This window comes from Lepidothrix coronata, unplaced genomic scaffold (assembly GCF_001604755.1).
Source record: "Lepidothrix coronata isolate B3197 unplaced genomic scaffold, Lepidothrix_coronata-1.0 Scaffold304, whole genome shotgun sequence".
NCBI lineage: Eukaryota > Metazoa > Chordata > Aves > Passeriformes > Pipridae > Lepidothrix > Lepidothrix coronata.
Window position 1 is genome coordinate 63346 of NW_016690484.1, and position 20457 is coordinate 83802.

The 20457-nt window shown below is 45.4% G+C and overlaps 1 protein-coding gene across 5 annotated transcripts in view; it reads right to left on the reverse strand.

Moving 5' to 3' along the window:
- Window positions 1-2014: 2014 nt before the first annotated feature.
- The window catches only part of SLC24A3 (solute carrier family 24 member 3), a 124337-nt gene continuing 105894 nt past the window's right edge, over window positions 2015-20457 (reverse strand). For 2 of the 5 annotated variants that reach the window (XM_017837419.1, XM_017837418.1), the window contains exons 16-17: window positions 17523-17588; window positions 14766-16558 (exon numbers count right to left, since the gene is read on the reverse strand). In XM_017837419.1, the coding sequence (XP_017692908.1) occupies window positions 16409-16558; window positions 17523-17588 (216 nt within the window). In that variant the 3' untranslated portion in view covers window positions 14766-16408. Of the gene's footprint in view, window positions 2154-2679; window positions 3188-3848; window positions 4073-4163; window positions 4640-14765; window positions 16559-17522; window positions 17589-20457 lie in introns of those variants that run through there. The other 3 variants (XR_001878428.1, XR_001878427.1, XM_017837417.1) reach the window with 3 other exon arrangements.

Consider the following 20457-nt stretch of genomic DNA (forward strand, 5'->3'; position numbering starts at 1 on the left):
GGGGCTCTCTCTCCTGCAAGCTGAACGCACTGCTGCTGCACTACAGGGACACCTGTGCCATCTCCCAGCCGTGGAGGTGCATCCACCCCTCAGCCTCTGGTGGTTTCAGAGTGATCTTTTCTCACCTGAAAACATGATGTGTGTTTCAGCTTATAGCATGTGACAGCAATTACTTCGGTACATTCAAATTCTTACCCTTGGCAGTACTATGCACATTACACTTCGGCGTCAGGCTGCATTTCTTGGTCTGATTTGCACTCAGCTGTGTTTTATAGCAAGGGAGGAGAGAGATGGGAATCCAACTGCATGAAAGAAGGCACAACAAAAACTGCTGAAAAGCAGAACACATTAAGATATTTAGGTTAGTTTTCCTAATTACCTTTCCATACAGTGAGCAGAGAAGACATAATTACACACATGGAAAGAAAAAAAACACCAAACCAACCCACTAACCAGCAAGTGAACAAAACCCCACAGAGCTGAACCAACTAGTTTTTCTGCAAGACTAGTTTTTGGTAGCAAGGCTGGTGTTGGGATCCTGAGTTGTTCTGTGCTCTGGCATGACCTGCCGTGGACAGTGAGGCAGAATCTTGCCTTGTTCCACCTCTTCCCTTTCCCTCAGCTTTGGCCCATGAAAGTAGATCTGGCCAGCAGCTTTTCAACACTCCCTCACATCAGTACTCTGTGGTGGGGCTCTGATGAGAGATCTGACAGCACCTAGTTGTAGCAGTAAACCTGCATTATATGGGAAAACTGTTGTTTAAACATGTCTTAAAAGGGCTTTTTGTGGTCTCCTTGCAAACACAGGTTTCTTCTTCCCAACACCCCCCACAGCAACTGTTATCTCCCATGCAGGAATGTCCTGGGAAGATGTCCTAAGGTGTTCTCATTGGACCTTGTTAACCCCTTCCTGTGATTGGGTGTTCCTGTAAGCCCCTTGAGGCTTCTAATTGGTTACTCTGTGAATCCTCCTAAACCCTATAAATGTAACCCCCCCAACAATAAACCTTCTCTTGCCTCCTCTCCACGCTGGTGTGCTGTCTCCGTGCTGGCCATGGGACCACGTGGGTGGAGGGAGGGGAGAGCACCTCTCCCCTCCAGGCTCAGGACCTGAAGAAACCCCTGATGCTGGAGTTCCCTTTCCCTATCCTTCAAGACGTCGGAAATGGTTCCTCAGATGGAAATGGAACTAGAACTGGGCCGCCCCACGCCATGGGGGAAAGGGATCCAGACCTAGTCTTCCTGACCACCAGGAAATGACTAAGTGGAAATGCTGCATTTCCAGCTCAGCAGCGCTTACTTTTTACCTTCCCTTTAATTTTCAAGTAGTTTTTTGAAAGCAATTACTAAATAAAATATGTCTCCATACAGGGATGTGTGAGCACTTTGACATCTCGGCTCCCAGAGAGTGTGTGGACCAGAACCCCAAGTTTCTCAGAAAGCCCTTGCAGAGTGCAGGCCAAGTAATGCGAAGACACCACACACGTCCTGCCCTCTCTGAGCACTGTGCAAGATGTGAGGGCCACAGCATCTGATCCACCTCCTCACCAGCAGCCTCACTAGATCTGGGAGCAAGAAGGGGAGGCGTAAGAACAAGGCTCCAGCTGCCAATGAGAGCTCATTCCAGCTCTGTATCTGCCAAAAGCTATTCCATTCTCTACAGCCTGAGCCAAAGTAACATGAGAGTAGTGATGAGACCTCGGACCAGGGAGACAGTGACTGCCAGACACTAGCTGTGAGTAATCCTCAGGAACTTGGGAAGGAGCAGAGCCATGTTCTGATCCCAACACTCAACACATAGCTTTTTTTATGTGACACTCTGTGGGTAGGAGAGAACGGGGGTAGGGCCCGTGTTTGGGTAACTGCTTCCTGAGCCCACCTGCATTCAGCATCACTGATGCCATCTCACACCCAGCACTGAAGCACAGCAACTTGAGTTGTTCCAAGTCTGGACATCAGTTTTAAAGCACTTGGAAGTATCAGGTACCCAATAAACCAGCCCCTGCCTTCACTGTGGTGGATGGGGTCCTGGCACATGAGAGCATGATCCCATCACCTTCCAAAAAACACAGGCTGGCATTCCCAGTCCTTCTTGCACAACTGTCTTAACTTGCAGGAAAGTGATGATTGTGAGTCCTCCTTTCATCTTTACGCTATCAAAGAAATAAAAAGACAGTGTTTGTAGCCTGGCTGTAAAACTGTTTGCTAAATAAAGTAATCTGTGCTTCAAATCTCCAGTTACAATGAAAAGTGACATACACCATACCAATTTATGGGACAACAGATCACCAGGGAGAACTCTGATGAACCAATTATTTGTCACTTCAGCATTGTGTTTAAACAGTGCACTGTTTAAGTAGACACTGTAAAAATTTAGTTGCCAATGTACTTTCTGCTTCTTAATTAACACTGTTAACATCTAACTCTTGCTTCCCCAGACTTGCAGTGCCTCACTATGCAGGAGTGTGCGTGCATTTTTATGCCCATAAGCACTACTGTTCTAACCTCTTGGCAGCCACACCAGACCACTATGAACCTGGAGGAGAACCAGGCCCCCTCTTTGCTCAGATAGCAACAAGAATGCCATTAGTCAAGGGGAGGGGAAGGAATGCTTGTAGCTTTGTTAAAAGCTCTTGTCTTTATTAGTGAAGGTATTAACATTTCCCCGTGTGTTTTCAAGTTATAGTCAAGTATTTTTTGCCTTCAGTTTGAAGCTGGTTGTAAAAACAACAAACTCACACAAGGCCAGTAACTTGAGGATCACCAGCTCCAAGTGTAACTCTCACAGAAGAGGGCAGAAGCTGGCTGGTCCAGAAGCTGGTGCAGCCTTGGGAGTTTAAAGAATGTCCTGAGACTGATTCGACAGTTAAGGCACTTGCTGTTCTCCAGGGGGGAGCAGAGTCTAAAGTGCCACTAAATATTGCTGCCATTCCTTAGAAAGGCCAAGCATGACGAGGTCAAACGGTATGAAGGAGGAGGACAAGACAGTGGGTAAAATGTATCACATGTGAGCCCGGGTTCCTTACTGCCACAGACGCCCACCAAAGCCAGCAGGTCCTTACCTTGTACTTGGCACTTCACCTTCAGCCTGGAGAGAGCTGTGTCAGCCAGGAGCGAGGACAGAGCTGCAGCTGGGCCAGGTTCTTGAGCTGTTTTCAGTTAATGCAGACCAGTGTTCTACAGGCAGCTTGGTTTCAACAGGAGAACCTCAGTAACACACTAAGTAGCTTTTGAATAAGGATGACGAGATCTGGCCTGTTAGGTTCAGTATTTTAATCTACTGCCTAAATGTATCACGGCTCTAATCACAGCCAGGGTGGATTCTTGGAGTAGCTGAAGATTAGAGAGACCCTTGATAATGCCTGCTGTGCTGCACAGATGAAAGCTAACAGGGGGATTTCAGGAGGAACTAAGGTACGTACAGAAATTCACTATGTTCCAGTTGAGACAAAACTATCCACTAAAAACTGACAAGAGCATAGTTCAGAAAACTGGAAGCAGATATGGAAAATGAGCACGTCCCAACAGGCCTAATGCAGAGGTGATGAACCAGTTATTAATATTCAGCCCAGGAAGCTCTGTCACTAAGGATGGATAGCACTCCTGTTGGTAACTGTAAAGCTCTATGCCCTAGATGGCATTGCTCTGCAACATTAGAAAATACACTTCTATCCAAGCCCTCCCTGCAGTCAGCACAGAAGAATTTTAGGCAGGACAAGTGTTGATTTAAGTTCACATACAAAGCAGAGCTCTCTTTTTAAAATGTTACTTGTTTTAAGACATTTCCACTGCAGTTGATATATTAATTATGCTACTTATTTTTCCCCAATTATTCTTTAAAGGCTTACTTGTAAAATCTTCTTGTGTGAGCAGTTTGAAGTGGTTTCACTGCACCTGCTATCTCCAGGCTGCAGCATTCAATTGTTTTTGTTCATTCTGTGCTACTCTTCTCTAGTGATTTGGTTGGCACTGCAAAGCCTCACGCCAGGCACAGAGCACTGCTTGTTCCGACACTCGGGGGCTGAGGATCAGCCTCCTCCTCCTCCTCTCTGAATGCTCAGCCTGCTCAAAGCTGCCGGACAGGAAGCGGGAAGACACTCACATGTGCCAAGAGGGCCGATCCCCATTGCAGCAGGGAGGGAAAATGCACAAAATCCACGTACCTGCAGTTCCTGCCCCTGGGTCTCCGTTCTGCCCTTCCAAGGCACAGCCCCAGGCTGCCTCTGCTTCAGCTTTTGGGAAAGCACCACGTGCTGGGAGTACCTGTGTGCATCCACCTCCCAGTGCCAAGGACTGGGAGCAGCAGTCTCAGGAGCTGTGCAGCCCAGCAGCAACTTGAAGGCTGCCCCATTTTAGGCAGCCAAACAGTTTTATTTTGGCACTAACAGCTCTAACCATTCATCAGCCGTTTTCCAGGGAGCAGCTGACATGTCCGGGATTCCACATCCTAACATGTTCATGCAAGGATGGGAGAAACCTCAGGTGGGAAGTCTCACCTGGAGCTGGGAGATGCCTGCAGCCAAACCCTGAGGGCTGTGCCAGAGCTGGATGAAATGCCTCAGCCTTCCTGAGATGCACAACCCCACTGCTTCAGGACACCAGGCAGCCCCTCGTCCTGCCCTGCAATCACACACTCCTTCTGTTGGAATAAACAGGTCCAAGTCAATTGGGCAGAGCCAGGAGGGAGATTGTTATCTACAACTTACAGAAAACAGGTCTCTTATTTCAAAGCAAATAGCTTTTGGGGTAGCAAAGACACAAGTCTGGCCTCTGTAAAGCAAGCCAGAAGTGACCCCCAAAGGGAATATAAATAGGATTTGTGCTCTAGTTTTGTATCTTTATGATGGATAAAGATGGCCATGTGGGAGAGAACAGTTAGTTTTCTTTTCACCCCTTTGTACTTGTGCTTCATTTTTTTTTTGTTCTGCACTAAGAATCCACATCTTTGCTTAGGCAGGGTTTGTGATGGCTGAAGAGTAACTGCAAAGACAACATAGAACAGCTTCTAAAAAAGCAAAAGTGAATACATGAAGATGAATATGTACTCATCCAACCTCCACCAGTGAAAGCAATGATGGCTTGCCTTCACACTCAGATTTCCCTAACTTTAATGAAAGTGGTCAGAAATTCAATTACCCCCTGATCTCTGAAAACCAATCTCTAACTTTCCAAGCTGCAAGTTACACCAAATTTTTCTAATGTGAAGTAACCACAAGGCAGACTCAAAAAGGATGCATATATGGCATATCACTGTGGCAGGGGGTAAGGAGTGAGAGTATCTTCAGATTCCAACAACCAACTGGAACTGCCCCAAATTGTGACAAGAAGCAAGATTATCTTTGAACCAGAAAATGAGTCATGGGGAATTATCTACAGAGACACAGCATCTGTATGGATTCCAACATATGTTTTGGGTTGCCAGCACGCAGAGTTGGAAAGCAAACAATCACACCAATGGAAAATATTTTCAAGACAACTGCTGGGCTTGCACTGATGAAAGACATTTTCTGCATTAACATCAAAGGCTGCACCTCATCTCTGCCCTCCTGGACAGAGGTGCAAGATCAGCATGTGTGCTTTTTCTGCACTGCAGGACTCCTCTGCACCTGGAAATAGCTGGGCATGTGTAAGTAAACACCCTGCCTAAGATACACCACTGCTTCTCGTGGACGTGGTGGGCACTTCAGAAGAAACAGATCATTTTGTCAGCAGCTGTTACAAAGACATAAGCAAAAGTGGTTTAGGTGAGGTAGCCAGACCCAATTACATGCCTTCATTCAAGGGTCTCAGAATCTTCTGTCAGGGAAAGTATAATGGGAAGGGGGTTCAGCTGAAGTGTCCCAACCGTCTCATGGGGTGAGGTAGAAGGAAGTCACCAAGAGAGGCTGAGTTAGGGGGGAATTTGCAGCTTCTTCTCAGCTGGTGCAGAGTAGAAAAGCAGCACAAGTATTTCCCTCTCTCAAAGCATGGGCTTCTAACCATCCCTGTCCACAAGTGCTCTGCAGCACCTACTGGAAACTGGCCACATCAGAAGTGTTATAACAGCACCTCTCCCTCTTTGTTATTCCAAGCATTACTCAAAATATTACTCCAGGAACAGCTTCAGAGGGAGGACTGGCTCTCATCACCGTGGCTCTCAACGGCTGAGCGGTCACAGGCACAGAATCTGCCAGCTGGGAGAGTGACAATCAACTCCCACTCCCCTATGCTGGAAGACAGTAACATCAGTGCAGGAATTGCAGATTTGTATCGTTGTAACAGAGCAGAATTTGACTCCTTCTGCAACAGCAAATAAAATTCCCACAGTGTTTGTTTCCGCACGGCCTCCAACACGAACACGTCCCACGAGCCGGCCAACTCCCTGGGGAACTGCTGTGCTGCACACACCTCACAGCACACACACCCCCGGGGCACAGGAAATACAAAGCTAAAAACTCCCTTTTCTTCTTCCTTCACTCCCTAATCCAAAGATGAGATCACATAAGGGGTACAGAGTATTCTCACAGTTATGCAAAAAATGAATAAATCAGTGGGACTGAGACCCACGGGGTGCTCTACTCCTATGTCCAAGCACACCCTGAAGTGTCAAGTTAGTACAAAGAGAGGATATTTTTATTGATAAACATTATATTGTCTTAGTGTAGTTGTCTGACACATTATTAAATCAATTGACAAAACATTTAAAGTAATTCATTCTAATAAAACTTTTTGATATTCCATAGACAATAGTGCTGTGAATTTTCTTTATAGTATAACACATTAAAAACACAGAAATACAAGTTTCTAATGTCATAGGTTACCAGCAAACAGAGAAAAATGCATGCTTTCATTTCTGTTAGATTTGTAACTTACACAGGCAAGTGGAACAGCTATGCATAGAAGACTATTCTACAATAAGTTATAAAACATACAGAAAGACTGACCTTATAATACCTGTACAAGTATGACAAAACCATTGTAACTCATTTCAAAAGGTAACAAATATTTTGTCTATGGCTCCACCGTTTTAACACTTTCAAGCTGACTTAATAAAAAGCTATTTTGAGTAGAACCATATTACTAGAAACCACTGCTTATTTTGTTTTCTGGCTGGCTGTTAATGAACACACATTATATGTGCATTTGCACTCAGTTCCACCTACGTTTCCTTCCTTGTGGTTAGAAGCATCACAGAATTTCCCCCAGAGAAGGAACCCAGACAGTGTCATTTGATCCCCAGTCAAACAAAAGGTGCTCCTCTCACTCACTTTTATTGCTGTGCTTCCTGCAGCTCGGATGCCAGACAGCACCACAAAGCAGAGAACTCATCCTGCCCACGATTCAGAGACTGGCATGGTCTCAGCAGTCTGCTTCAGAACCAGCCACAGCAGCTATTGCATTCAACGGCCTAAGGCTCCAGTAACAATGTCAAACCAACTTTTCCATTACAGCTCCATCAGATCCCGAACAGCTGACTGCTGGGCCATGAGCTGACTGAACCCACACACACAGAGCTGGCACTGGGCTCTCCCCGTGTGCCTCAGTGATGCCAGGCTGACCACAGAGCTGGGCTGGCTCTGACTGGGCTCAGCAGCACAGGGACAGCCCCACCTACACACAGCAGCTGGGGCTTGGCTCTGGAAAAGGCTCAAGTGCCTGGAAGTGGCCCCTCTGTGCAAAGAAACCACCTGTCCCCACAGCAGCCGACTCACTCCCACAGGGACATACCTGCCAACCCACCCCAGCACAGGGGCACCACAGGCCAAACCCTCACAACAAACAAGAACCAAGAGAAGCTTCTCCGGAGAGCCTGCACCCCACAGCACCCACTGCCCTCTGCAGTGAGCAGCGGCCTGACAGCTCTGAGAACACTGACACACCTTGCAGTGCATAATGGGAGCTATGGGAAGCGCTGACCTAAGGAAAGCCTGGCCCAAAAAGCTGCCGGATGAGCCAGGGAGGAGGGGGTGGCACCGGAGGGTGGGGGACCACGCAACTTGTGCAACATACTTGAGGGCTAACGGCTCTGCCTGCTCACCTTTTTGTTCTAGTGGGATCCTGATTTACCTGTGCCTCAATTCCCATCACCAGGCTTGTGCTGGGGTCCTCAGCAGAAGTGACCTTTCCTCTGCAGGGTTTGCTTGACACGCACCTGTGTCTGGGGCCAGGGGAACCATGGACCTGTCCTCCTGCATGTCCCACTGGCTGAAGCTCTGATGGATGCACCAGTAAGAGGAACACCCAAACCACCCCCAGACCTTGCCCAGAGATTTCAGACTGCCCAGCAAAAAAATCAAACAAAACCCAAATGCCCCAAAACATACAAACATCTTCCTAGTTTGCTTTCAGTTTTGAAAACAACCAATCAATGCAAGGATGAAGGTAACCTACCCTTCCTTTAGTCATCTCTCACACATACCGCTGCATTAAGGACCTAGTAAGGAGTCTCAGCTCTACAAGGGCAGACAGTGAAGTCAATCACACTGTTCCTCAAGGGGACAAAGTAAAATTTGTCCCTAAATCTTCAGTGCACTGCAAAGTTCACTGCACAGCAGCTCACCTCTCAGACACGAAGACTGCTCTACTCTACTGTTTGCAGCTCCCATAGGAGTTGAAAACATTGGTTTGACATCTCTCTTTCTCTCTCCCTAACAAAGGGACAAAGTACTTGTCACCTTTCCTGATGAAAGACCTAGAGTTGTAAGGATCAAGTACTATCCAAGCAAATCTCCATGTAAATGCAACCCCTGCAAAACTTGCCAGTATCCTAATTACACAACAGCCAGCTTTTTGTGATGCCACACCACTCTCATTTGCACTTGCTCTCCGTGGGTGCTGAATAATTACAGAATCATACTTTGTGTCCTTTGCTTCTGGCACCCATTTAAACAAAAAAAAAATCCTTCAGAACAAAGTTATTCCACAAACATCTTGCTTTGGCTTCTTTGTTGTGGTTCTAGCTCTGCGCTTGCTCACCTCACCTAAGCAATCTCACCAGACAACCCTGTGACACAAAATGGATGTTCTGCTCAGCGGTGAGAACTGCTGAGAGAAACAGGCTGTTCCTGAGCACCAGGGAGGAACACCTTGGCTGAGCTCTGTGCCTGACAGAACACGGGAGCCTGCTTTATGCAAAGTTTGAACATTACACAAACCTTCATGAAAGACTGAGGCTGAACTGTTTGCAATCAGCCTTTATCTTCCTTTTATTTTCCTTCCTAATCTGACAATTCTCTAAGTCTTTAGAAGCTGGCAAAACACAGGCTTCCAGTCCCTTCTGATACATTTCAAAAGCCCTCCATGGTTGCTGTTGTGTTTCCCATAACAGGCCCTGCTGTAACCCACACCGACAGCAATGATGTGATTGTTGTTCTGCACTGCAGACCTCCCGACCCAAACCAAGGCAGTGCAAAAGGGGAACTGTGTTTGCAAGTGCTGGGACTGTTTCACCTGCAGGATCTGGAGGCAGAAGGTCCTTGCCTGCTGTAAATGGTAACAACCTTGTCAAAGAGCTGGGACAACAGAGCTTCACCCAAGCGTTTGCTGGCATCCGTTTTAGGGAGATCTTCACATTTAACCAGAGCCATCACGTGCTGTTAAAAAGAGCCGTGGAAAACCAGGCAAAGGAAAATTACTTGCTTACTGAAAGCAGATAACCAAGAAAATAAAAAAAATCCTGAAAAATAAAAATATAAAAATCTACTTGTGGGTATCACATGAAATGCGAATTTTGATTACTGCAAATGGTACCTTGTGGCAGTGATATTGCAAACACTGAGAGTGCAAGGAGTATTTGTTATTTATGTATTTCTGCTCTCAGAGATCAAGAGGTGAGCACTGCAGAAGCATCTCTGGGTCTCTCGGGATTCCTCAGCTTGTCTGCTAATCTAAGTTATAAGAAGCATTTGAGAAGGTCTTACCACTTTCTGTGGACACTCAAAAGGATGGAATGATGCTTTTAATGGCTTAGTCTGCTTGGTCCCTGATCCAGGGACATCTGGCTTTAGCTTTAGGAAGGGCCTGAAATTAGGTTCCTAAATCTTCTGCCAGCATGAAGAAATGTTTTCCTGAACCAGGGGCTCAGCTCTTTGTGTATGATAAATAAATAAATAAAACACATAAATACTTCAGAATAGAATTTCCTGACCTCCCCAGTGTCTCACACGTGGTCTTTTTGCTTTTTCAAAGCTGTCTTTATGTTCAGCAAATGGAACCTCAAATGAATAACAGTAATTACAATTAGAAATATTACTGAATGGACAAATTAGCTGTTTAAGCTTTTGACCTGCTATATTAGAGATATGCAACTGGCACGTGCCACTCACAATATTTGGCTAATACAATGTGGAAACAAACAAAAGCCTGCAACCATCTCTTGAGTTTATGAATAGGTATGTGTAAGTCTATCTTAAACACTCAGACACTTACAGCATCCTAGCAGTTGCCATGATAAGACTTTATTCCTATGCAGAGACAGCTGGTTACCACAGGGCTTCAATTTAACTACACTGGACACATATACTTTACTAAGTATATATGTGTGTGTGTGTATGTATGTTGCTTGAATATAAATCTGTTCACACGTTTTAAAAAAATAACGCTAAAAATCTGCCAGTGAATTACAGGGACTTATGACTGAAACCCTCAGTAAAACTCCTGCAGCACAGTCTGGCTTCACCAAGTGTAAAAGGCTCAGGTCAGATCTAGAACCCCTTCATTAGATCAGTTCTGTTTCTGGTATAATGTGTGACCTGGGGGTCGGGGATCCGTGTGCCAAGCAAAGATCCCCTCGCGTTTGCTCCCAGCAGCTGACTGATCCAAACCTCCCCACTGCTCCTGCCAGCCCAGCACATTCACTCTGGGTTAAGCAGGACCTGAGTCAGCCTTCAAAGCCGGAGGGATTCAGGTTATGAGAAAGTGGAAGCAAAATTCGGAATCCTTGCAACACGAGGAGCAAGATAAAATCTTGAGGGAGCAAGCAGGCTGGGCGTAAAGGGATGTCTGCTCTTGAAAAAGGTGTCATGGCACAGCCCAACATTTATACAGAACTGTAACCAACTGCAACAACCCCCACAGGTTCAGGCACACAACATTCCCTCAACTGGCAATGAAAATGTTACGTTGAATTGCTGCTGTAAAATTATCATGTTGACTTTTAGCACCATTCAAATCCTACCTGGCAGACAAAGATTAGATTGACAGGATTTCTGTCAGGTTGTTTCGGTGTGGAAGGTTTAAAATTTGTTCTGCAAGGCTATTACAAAAAGTAAAACAAAAACCTACCTAAAATATACCACAATAAAGTCATTTTAGCTATATAAATACATTTAAAAATCTGTTGTTTTAAACAAACTGTGCTTTTTTAGAAGCTTTCCTGAAATTAGATGCTTCTGCCCAAACTTGGGTAACTTGGCCTAGATCTCAGGCTGTTTCAGGCCAGCAAATAATCGATTTCACAGCCAGTTTATATTCCCAGTGCACAACAGAACACACTGTCACTTCTTACCCCATTGCTTTCCCCGTGAATAAAGTAAACTTCTCCAAAAGGCATGGATTTGTCCACACCTGAGCTTGGTTGAGGAGATTCAGCCCAACAAGTCCAAGTAGTTTGGGTAGAAGTAGATGCATTTCAGAACTATGCTTCAGATTTGAGGCCACTAAGTGCTAACAGAATATCCATGTAAAGTCCCTTAAAGGTGCTTGTAGTATTAATAGCCATTCATTTGTTCAGGTAAGAAAATAAAAAAAGTTCACTCCTCTTTTAAAAAATGCAGTGTCCCCATCCCTTCCAGGACTCACTGCTGCAAACACATCACTGACCTACAACAGTCACTGGGGTTCTGCCCCCGATTTAACAAAGGTCACATTTCACTCAAGTCCCTGAATACTGAAAACTCTCTTCCTGAAAGGAAGCCTTGCATTCTGCTCGGTGCCTCCCTTCGGCACACCCAGACTCTGCAGCTCCTCAAACCTGAAGTGAAGTGGCTGAAGTCTTTCAAGAATTCAAACTTCCCCCGCCTTCCGTAAAAGCTGGCTTTAAACTGATTCAGTTAAAGTTGTACCAACCTGAAAGGGACAGTCTTACCTGGATTCAAGTCTACTGCAGACTAACTTGCAGTGACCGCTGAGCAAGTGGAACGTCATGAGTGCAGGGCAGAATTAAATCCAGGTAAGCATGGGCCATTGAGATTGATTTTTAAAGTACATATTTAAACAAGTTTAAAGCTCTGGTGGTCTAACTTTGAAACAGATAAACCTCACACTACTGCATCTCTGTGAACTTTAACTGAAAGGATTAGGGCTTCCAAAAAATCTTAATATAAGAAACATTTGTCAATCAGCAGAAACCTACGGTTTTCTAGAAGTTACTCAACAATATTCAATGTAGGTTTTACTCACAAGTATTAACATGGTTATTTGGAAAAAAACATATAAAAATTCCTGTTCTGACAGGTTGCTCCACCTACCTTGAACATTGTTTTTTCCAAAACTAGACTGCTGTTCTACCTGACTTGTTTTGTCAGGAAAAGAAGCCAGTCTCGCGTCTCGTTCTCCACAAGCACTATCATCATAAATCCAAAGCTAATCAATCGATTTCAGAGACACAGCTGAAGACAGAAAGCTGAAAACTAAGCAGGCAAGTGACATCACAGCAAACCCAACAAATTATGCCAGTGAAAGTCTCCTCCTGTGCACACACTTCAGATTGGTCCTCCTACTGCAGAAACTACCAAAAAGTGCAGTACACGAAAAATAAAATTAAAAAAAAAAAGGCAAGTATAAAATTCACCTTTGGTAGGGACAAAAGCAGTTTTCCCAGCATGTCTTCAGACCACCTGATATCATAGCCCATCCTAGCACTGTGCCTTTGAACCGCTGTCGAAGGAAGGCCATCCATGTCGAGCAGAAGCCAGCCAAGGATCACATACTGACAGCAAGTCAAAGTCAGAGCTGCAGTGAAGCCTCTCCACTGAGGAAAAGGCTCTTTAATCTCCCTTTGAAATACTCATTTAGAATCCACTGAAGCCGCTAGGAATGGTAACAAAAACAGCTGACTGGTGGAAAGACCAGAGCAGGCTCGGACACGAAGGTGACCCTCGCTTTCAGAAGAATAAAGCTGCAAATGAATCACAATGACACTAAAACCCCCAGCCCAAACCAGCCCAGCTTCACTAGTGGTTCTCTCCACCCCCCCAACCCTTGCCCCCCGCCCAGCCCCTCAAACTCCCTCCTTGCCCCAGTCAGCACCCCCTGGCCACCCACGGCCCCAGTCCCCGAAGGCTCTGCCAGCCTGGCCGGTTCCCAGTGACTGCCCACGGCTCGGGCAGCAACGGGCACAGCAGGGCTTCCCACTGGGAGACTGGAGCCAGGTGCTGGATGGCCTCCAGCACAGCTGGGGACTTCCAGAGTGTAACCTCGTGAGGGGAGAACCCCTCAGAACTCAGGCCCCTGCCAGACTCAGTAAAGCTACGGATACGCACCGCATCCCAACGGAACTGTGCGTGCCAGCCCTGGAGAGCTCAGGAAGAACGCAAACACTGCTGGTTCTTTGCTCTGGGGACTTTCCCACAGGCTTTGGCTACGCTAACAAACGTGAGAGGGGCGGGCTCCTCCAGCAACCACAACCAGGAGGTGCACGTTCAGTGGGTCTGTCCGCTCCAGAGCGGGCCTGCCCTCGCTGACGTGGCTGCGCGTGGTGAGCGCACCTCGGGGGCGCGGGGCACTTCATCCTGGCACAGCTCACGGCAGCTCCAGGTACCTTCTGCTTCTGCTGGGAACAAGCCACTCGCAGAGCATTCTAGCACAACACACAGACATCAAAGCAAGGTACTCCGGGTTTCACACACAATGCAAAGCTACGATTACTACAGTATTTAATGCACAACAACAGGAAAAGTTCCTAAAAAATACTCATGCAGTTTTTGTGCCATGGGATAGGTAACGGCTATTTCGTAGAAATAGATCCAACTGGCTCCATTGGAGCAGCAGTATAAATATTCAAAATAGAAGTAATAATAGGCCCTGATATGAAACTTCTCTCCTTTATTTTTCCCTTCTGCTAATCTGTCCCTTCCGTCAGCAAGGACACACTCTGCTTAGGAGCAACTGCATCTCGCTACAAGAGTAGGCTGTGTTTGGGGGGTGGCTTTTAGTGACACATGCCACATAGCTGACAACATTGTTTGATTTAAGGAAGTATTTTAGGCATTTTAGTGGTTATTATTATTATTCATCTCATTCACAACAACATCGACAACAACAAAGGAAACAAGAACCCAACACAGGAAGGTACAGCGGGCTTCCTAACGCGAGAGGACGTCCCGTGGGCACAGGTAGGAGAAGGCTGCTCAAACAACAGCTGCAGAGCTCAACAAGTAGCAACACAACTGTTCTCCAGAACGAGAAAGGACAATGCAGGCACATCATTGACTCTCAGTACTGCCTGTCCCTGGACCCTTCCTTCTTCTCGCCAGGGATCCACCAGCACACGTCGCTCCCCGGGGCCAACGGGACACGGCTTTTCCCACAGGACTCTGCTGACAAGCACAGTGCAAGGAGCTGCCAGTGCCTCCCAGTGTTCAGCATAACAAGGAAAGGACGAAAATCAGGTACTGAGCTCTATGGAAACCCAGGCTGTAAATATTTTCGTTTACCACATTTTGCCAAAAGAAAACTCAAAAAGTGCAAATGAAATAAAAATTGGCTTTTTGTCTGTGAATGGAACATGACTCTCTTCTTTTTTCTTACAAGTTGGAGTTCTTTTTTTTTGCTGCTATAGTTTAGGGTTTGGTGTTTTTTTGTTGTTTGTTTTTTTTTTTCCCTTTCTTTCTTTTATGTAGGGTTTGTTGTACCTTTACTATTAACATTTGCCACTGTTTGTACCATAGACAAAAACATTCACCTAGTTGGTAGTCTCTTAATACATTTCATAGTAAAACATATACAAGAAAGAGGAGAAAACATACAAAAGGGATCAGAAGTGATCAGTGCTTAAAGTAAATACAAGAGTCGCAGTGGCAAGAATCCACAGTATCCACACATATCAACGAAGCTGTGATGGCCTTTCCCAGGGGGTGGAATCTGCCTGCATATTAATACAGAATTATACAAAATCTAGCTGGGATACTGGAACAATGAATAGCTAAACTTTCACAATAACTTAAGATCTGTGAGCAAGTCTGCATTGAAGATATTCCACATTTTAAAAAGTGCCACCTCTGTCTGTGTCTTCCTCCCTCCCAAAGGAAGGGTGATGAATCCACATGATCTGTTATCAGATAAGTTCAACTGCTTAAGATGACAAATATCTGGCCAGGTCCAGTGTATTCTTCAAAGAATGGCAAATTAGGACTTCAGTAACTATGTCTGTGCAAAATATGCCTCTTTCCTCTTAAAGAAACCAGTGTCTGTAACTCATTTAGAAAAGTTTCCACACGTACTCATGTCCTTCTCAGAACGAATAAGACACGAACGATTGGATCCCCCCAAAACAAGAGATCTGATGAAGCAGAGAAAGGTCTGACCTTCCATGTCCACGTGCAGACCAGTTAAAAACCAGGGCACCTTGGCAGCCCTCCTGGGCAATCAAACTATTGCTTGGAAATGACATAAACGCCCCAGTAATGAAACTCCGACATTCATAGTAAAATGGTAGCACTGTTTACCCTTTGTATCCACATTTAGCTTGCAGTCCTCATCACACTTGTACAAGATTCATTATTTATAGTAAAAAGTCATCAGCTGTTGCCTCGACAAACTTCTTTTATCCACTTTTATGCTGAGTATCTTGAACTGCATTTCCATTTTACATTGCCCTGTGACCTTTGGACTGTTACAGGAGACCCAGTGCTCAGAAGGAGAAGATGCAAGACAGGACGTTGATCTCTGGCAAGTAAAAAAAAAGAACAACAAGAACAAACCCCCCCCATCAAAACAAACAAATAAAAAACAGCAAAACCAAAACTAAAAACAAACAAACAAACAAACCCCCACAACCAAAAAAATTCCCATGATTCTCCTCGAGAGTCAGCCCCTGCACAACGTACCCTCTTCTGCATTGTAGCAATAGTCTTAAGTCATAAATTAATTAGTCTTCCATCAAATAACTTAAAAAAAGAAGGAATTGTAGCAGACCAGTTTTGCCTGGCTTGACGCCAGTTAGCAGCCAGTTCATGGAGTCGCAGTCACACTGTTCAAAGACTGAGCTAGGAAATCACATGAATGCTGAAAAAAAACCTCTTCACATCGATGCAGGATTGTTCCAGGTCGTGGGGGCCGGGGAGAGGGCACACCTAGATGGGGCCACGGGTCCTATGAACAGCGAGCAGGATGTGTGTCAGGACTTGGAGGTGCCCCACGTTGAGGAGTCGCCCGCCGTGGCTCGTATTGCACAGGTAAGAAGGAAGCTCCTCCCGCAGTCACCCCTGCGTTAGTGATCTCTGCACATGGGCAAGTTCACGAACGTGAAAACATTGAATTCTGTCATGATGGAGAAACACAGGAAGATGCCGTAAAGGGAAAGGCACACACACCCTAGCTTCTTATCCAGTTTCCATTTGTTCATGTGGACACCAAAAACCTACAATAAACACAGAGTAAGCCACCACAGCAGGAACATTTTGAATAAAGCAGTAAATCCCCTCTTCAACTACAGCAGCAAGAAGAGGGCTGTCCCCTGACTGATGATGATCAGCTGGAAGCAATCACAACCCAAGTTCTGCAGCAAGTGAGCTGACCACAGCTGCAGTAAATCAGAACAGCAGTCAGGGAAACCACCCTGACTTGACATCACTTCAAGTTTCTGCAAAGGATTTCATTTCAGCAAGAACAATCCCATTTAATTCAATCAGAAACGCATTTAAAGGCCAGATTCCCTTTTCATCACTCAAAATGTTTCATGTGCTCCTCTGCATCTCAACCTGGAGTCACACACTCCAAGACTGTGCTTGACTTTGCACAGTTTGCTCTGGCTGAAGATAAAAGTCTTGTGTATGTGGGAATTGTTCTGGTATGCAACACACAGGACTCCCCCCTATAGCACCTGGTCTCAAGATTTGGAAGATGTCACATCATTCCTCTTCTCTCTGTCATTTCTGGGAAAGGTCAGGGAATATGAAGCACTGATTTCAACAGAAACATTGCCACGTCCAGGCACTATTTTTCCTGGGCTGCAGTATATTTCAGAAGGATCCTACAGAGGACCAAGCACCCTGTACAGCATTTTGTCTGTCTGTCCCACAGGAGAATGGGCCTCATCGTGCATCAAGGGATCTGCTTCAGCTCTAGCATAAGAATAACTAACGATTACTAATGGCTCTCCCAGGCTCCTCCCATGCCAAACACACAAACAGGATGTCACCCTGTGACTGCTGCAGAGTGCCACATCGAGGTCTCAGGAGGTTTACAGCAGCAGTGACTGCTCCTATCCCTTAAACACAGACTCTGCAAACACCACTTCACTGGAGGTGAGGAAGGAACAGGTGAAGAAAATGTCTACAAAAAGCTCTCTTTTGGAGAAGAAGAACAAAAGACTATATACATACTGTGACAAAAACAGATGCCAGCAGGAGACCAACAGAATAGATAAGTCCTCTGCTGTTTAACCGAATCTGTAAAAAAAGGAAGTTTATAAAACCATCTCACAGTTTCAAGCAACAGTATTTCCCTCTGCTGATACTTCCATAATCCTGAACTGCTGACTTGTTCAACACTCGCTTGCAAGTTGTAAATGCCAAGGCAAGCCATTACATCACAGATTACTTTGCTTACTCCCTGTTTTGGAAAAGAAGAAGGAGCATTATTAGAGGAGCATCCTTAAGACCTGACAACATTTGAAGGTGTTCTACTCCCACATGGGCTTTGCCATCGCTTGCACTCACAAACATCCCCCCATCTGCAGAGCCCTGCTGCTGCCTGAGATTTGCTGTTCCCTTCACATGTGTTAAAATACTGGCTTACACAAACGGCACGTTTTCCTTCTTTACGGATTTTTGACATAATAAAAAAGGCTACAGCCATGATGATCATTTGTTCATAGAGGTATTCCAGGATTTCTTTAGGATATATGCTGTAAGGGTATGGATGTACAGCAGGACCATTCTACTCTTATGACCATTACATGTAAAATGCAACATTAGCACTAGACTGACTGTCCAGGGAAATGAAGGATTTGGATTGCTTCAGGGCATGAAGGTCAATTTTGGGACTGTCTGCATTAACTGAAGGTGAAAAATGTCATGATCCTATAGCCATTGAAAACTCCAGAGACAGACTGGTCAAAAAAATCCTAAACTAACTCTGTGTAACTAAAACACAAATTAAAGCCACCTTCCCTCTACCCCAAATGAACAGCAGCTGCCTAGGAAAGACAGATACTATTTTGTAATAAATTCCTGTCTGGATTTTGGTCAGGAATTTTGTTTGACCAGTGCCAGTATCTGTAAAAACTCAACAGTATAAAATGTATCAATTGCAAAAGGATCTACAGGAAAAGGAATCAAATGAAGAGGATGGAATTATTTTAGCATGGAAAATGTCTGAATTCAACCTGAAGTGCAGACACTGCTTCTCTGTTACATCTTCAGCCTCCATAAAACCAGCAGACCATTCCAAAGGCCTCTGTGTCTAATTTGCTGAGGACAGTGCTTCCAAAGAGAAACGTTTGGGGCGGCTTTCTTTGGACTACCTGCAGGGCTCTTCCTTGCAGGTCATCCAGGGGAATAAAAGTTGCTATTAAAGATTATTCAAAAGTTTAAAGTGTATGCTAATTATTTATGGCAGCTTTACAAATGCAACAGCAACACAACTTATGCTGTTCCTATGCAGGCAAAGCAAACAGGGCAACCAACGTGAGGATCAACTTCCCCCTGCAGGGTCACTGCTTCAAAAAACTTGAGTTTCACTCCAGCCTAACAGTTCCCAATCTGGGCCAAACAAGCAACATTCCTGGCCTGGGATCTAGCCCAGCTCCCACTGCTGGGCAAGGCAAAGAGCTGTTAATTAACCTAAATAGCAAGCACTTTGCTGGCAGCCTTTCCACATTTGCTAAGGCAACAGGCATCTGTCTGCTCCAGAAAGTGATCCCACAGAACCACGAGTTGTTTTTGTACGGTACTGAGGAGTGGTTTTGAAAGAGCTAAATCCAAGCTGAATGCCCACTGTTCACATGTGCCTTTTTTCTCTCATTTTACTTCTCCATTTGCCTAAAGGATCCCTCCATTCTCCACAAAGTCTGCTGAGCTCAGACTGACTGCATGTGCCAGAGGAGTGATGCTGGAGCAGCTCTGCACCAGCACCTTCATTGCTGTGTGCCAGCTAAATCCACTTGTGTGCACAGGGTAACTCCACAGCACGTATACTGCAAATCCAGAGCCTCTGGAATTATGGAATTACACCCAGCACCCACCTATGGAATCCATCTCCCAGCCATCCCAGGGCTTTGGGAACAGTCTTACATCAAACATCAATGTCTAGTTGTTCCAACTGTCTTTCTGGGGGTTTTTATTCACTTCTCATTGTTTTATAGCCCTTCTCACATGTTGTCTTTGTCCTCTTCTGTCCCTTTTCTGCTTGTTCTGTGGCATGACAGGGAGATGCCATCACCTCCTGAAACATCTGTGGAATTCTTCACAGCTTTTCAAGTACTTTGAGCTCACCAGCAGGGTTTTTTTACCCAAACAGTTGCACTTTTTCATCCAGAAATTCCAGCTGTGATATGCATCCAGTTCAGCCAAATGAGCTTCCTGACAAACCCCTTCTTTTCCTGCATTTCACTTTGGACTACATGCTGCTGTTTCACAAATGTCCCATCAGACTACAGCTCTGAAAACACACACTGAACTGATGAACTATTCCACTTCTGTGATGATCACTGTACCCTACTCCACTTCATGACAGACTTCTAACTGTGAGCACAGAAGCTCGGGGGATTCTGAAATCTGGAACAAAAGCTTAAGAAAAATGTGTCCTTGATCTGTCAAGTCAGAGCAGAAATCAGTCAAGCAGCCCTCTCATGAGAAGAGTGGCATTTCCTCCAAGAGGCACTGCAATACCTTTTCTCAGAATATGTGACAACGTGGAAGTTTAGGGAAAACAAGGCCAGTAAAACATTCAAAACTCGCAGTAGGAAAGGAGATAATTTCAGGTTTTGGCAAAGGCCAGAAAAAGAGCCTCAGCTGGAGTTTTCTTCATTACAGAAGGAAAAGCCCAGTTCTCTGTTCATTTAAGAATAGGAAATGCCTCTCCCCCAGGACAAAACTGTCTGCAGACAAAGCACTCCCTCATATACAGCAAGGAGGAAAAATCAACATTCCCAAACTCTCCTCTGAGGTCTGGCTTGTATCTAGGGGCTAAAGCAAGCCAGAAGAATGCTGTTCTGACTGATCACACATGGAAAGTTTGTGCATTCCCAGTCTCCTCTGCCAGACTGACCTCCCTGCTGCTTGTGCAGCAAAGATGCTGCCACCAGCTCCAGCCATG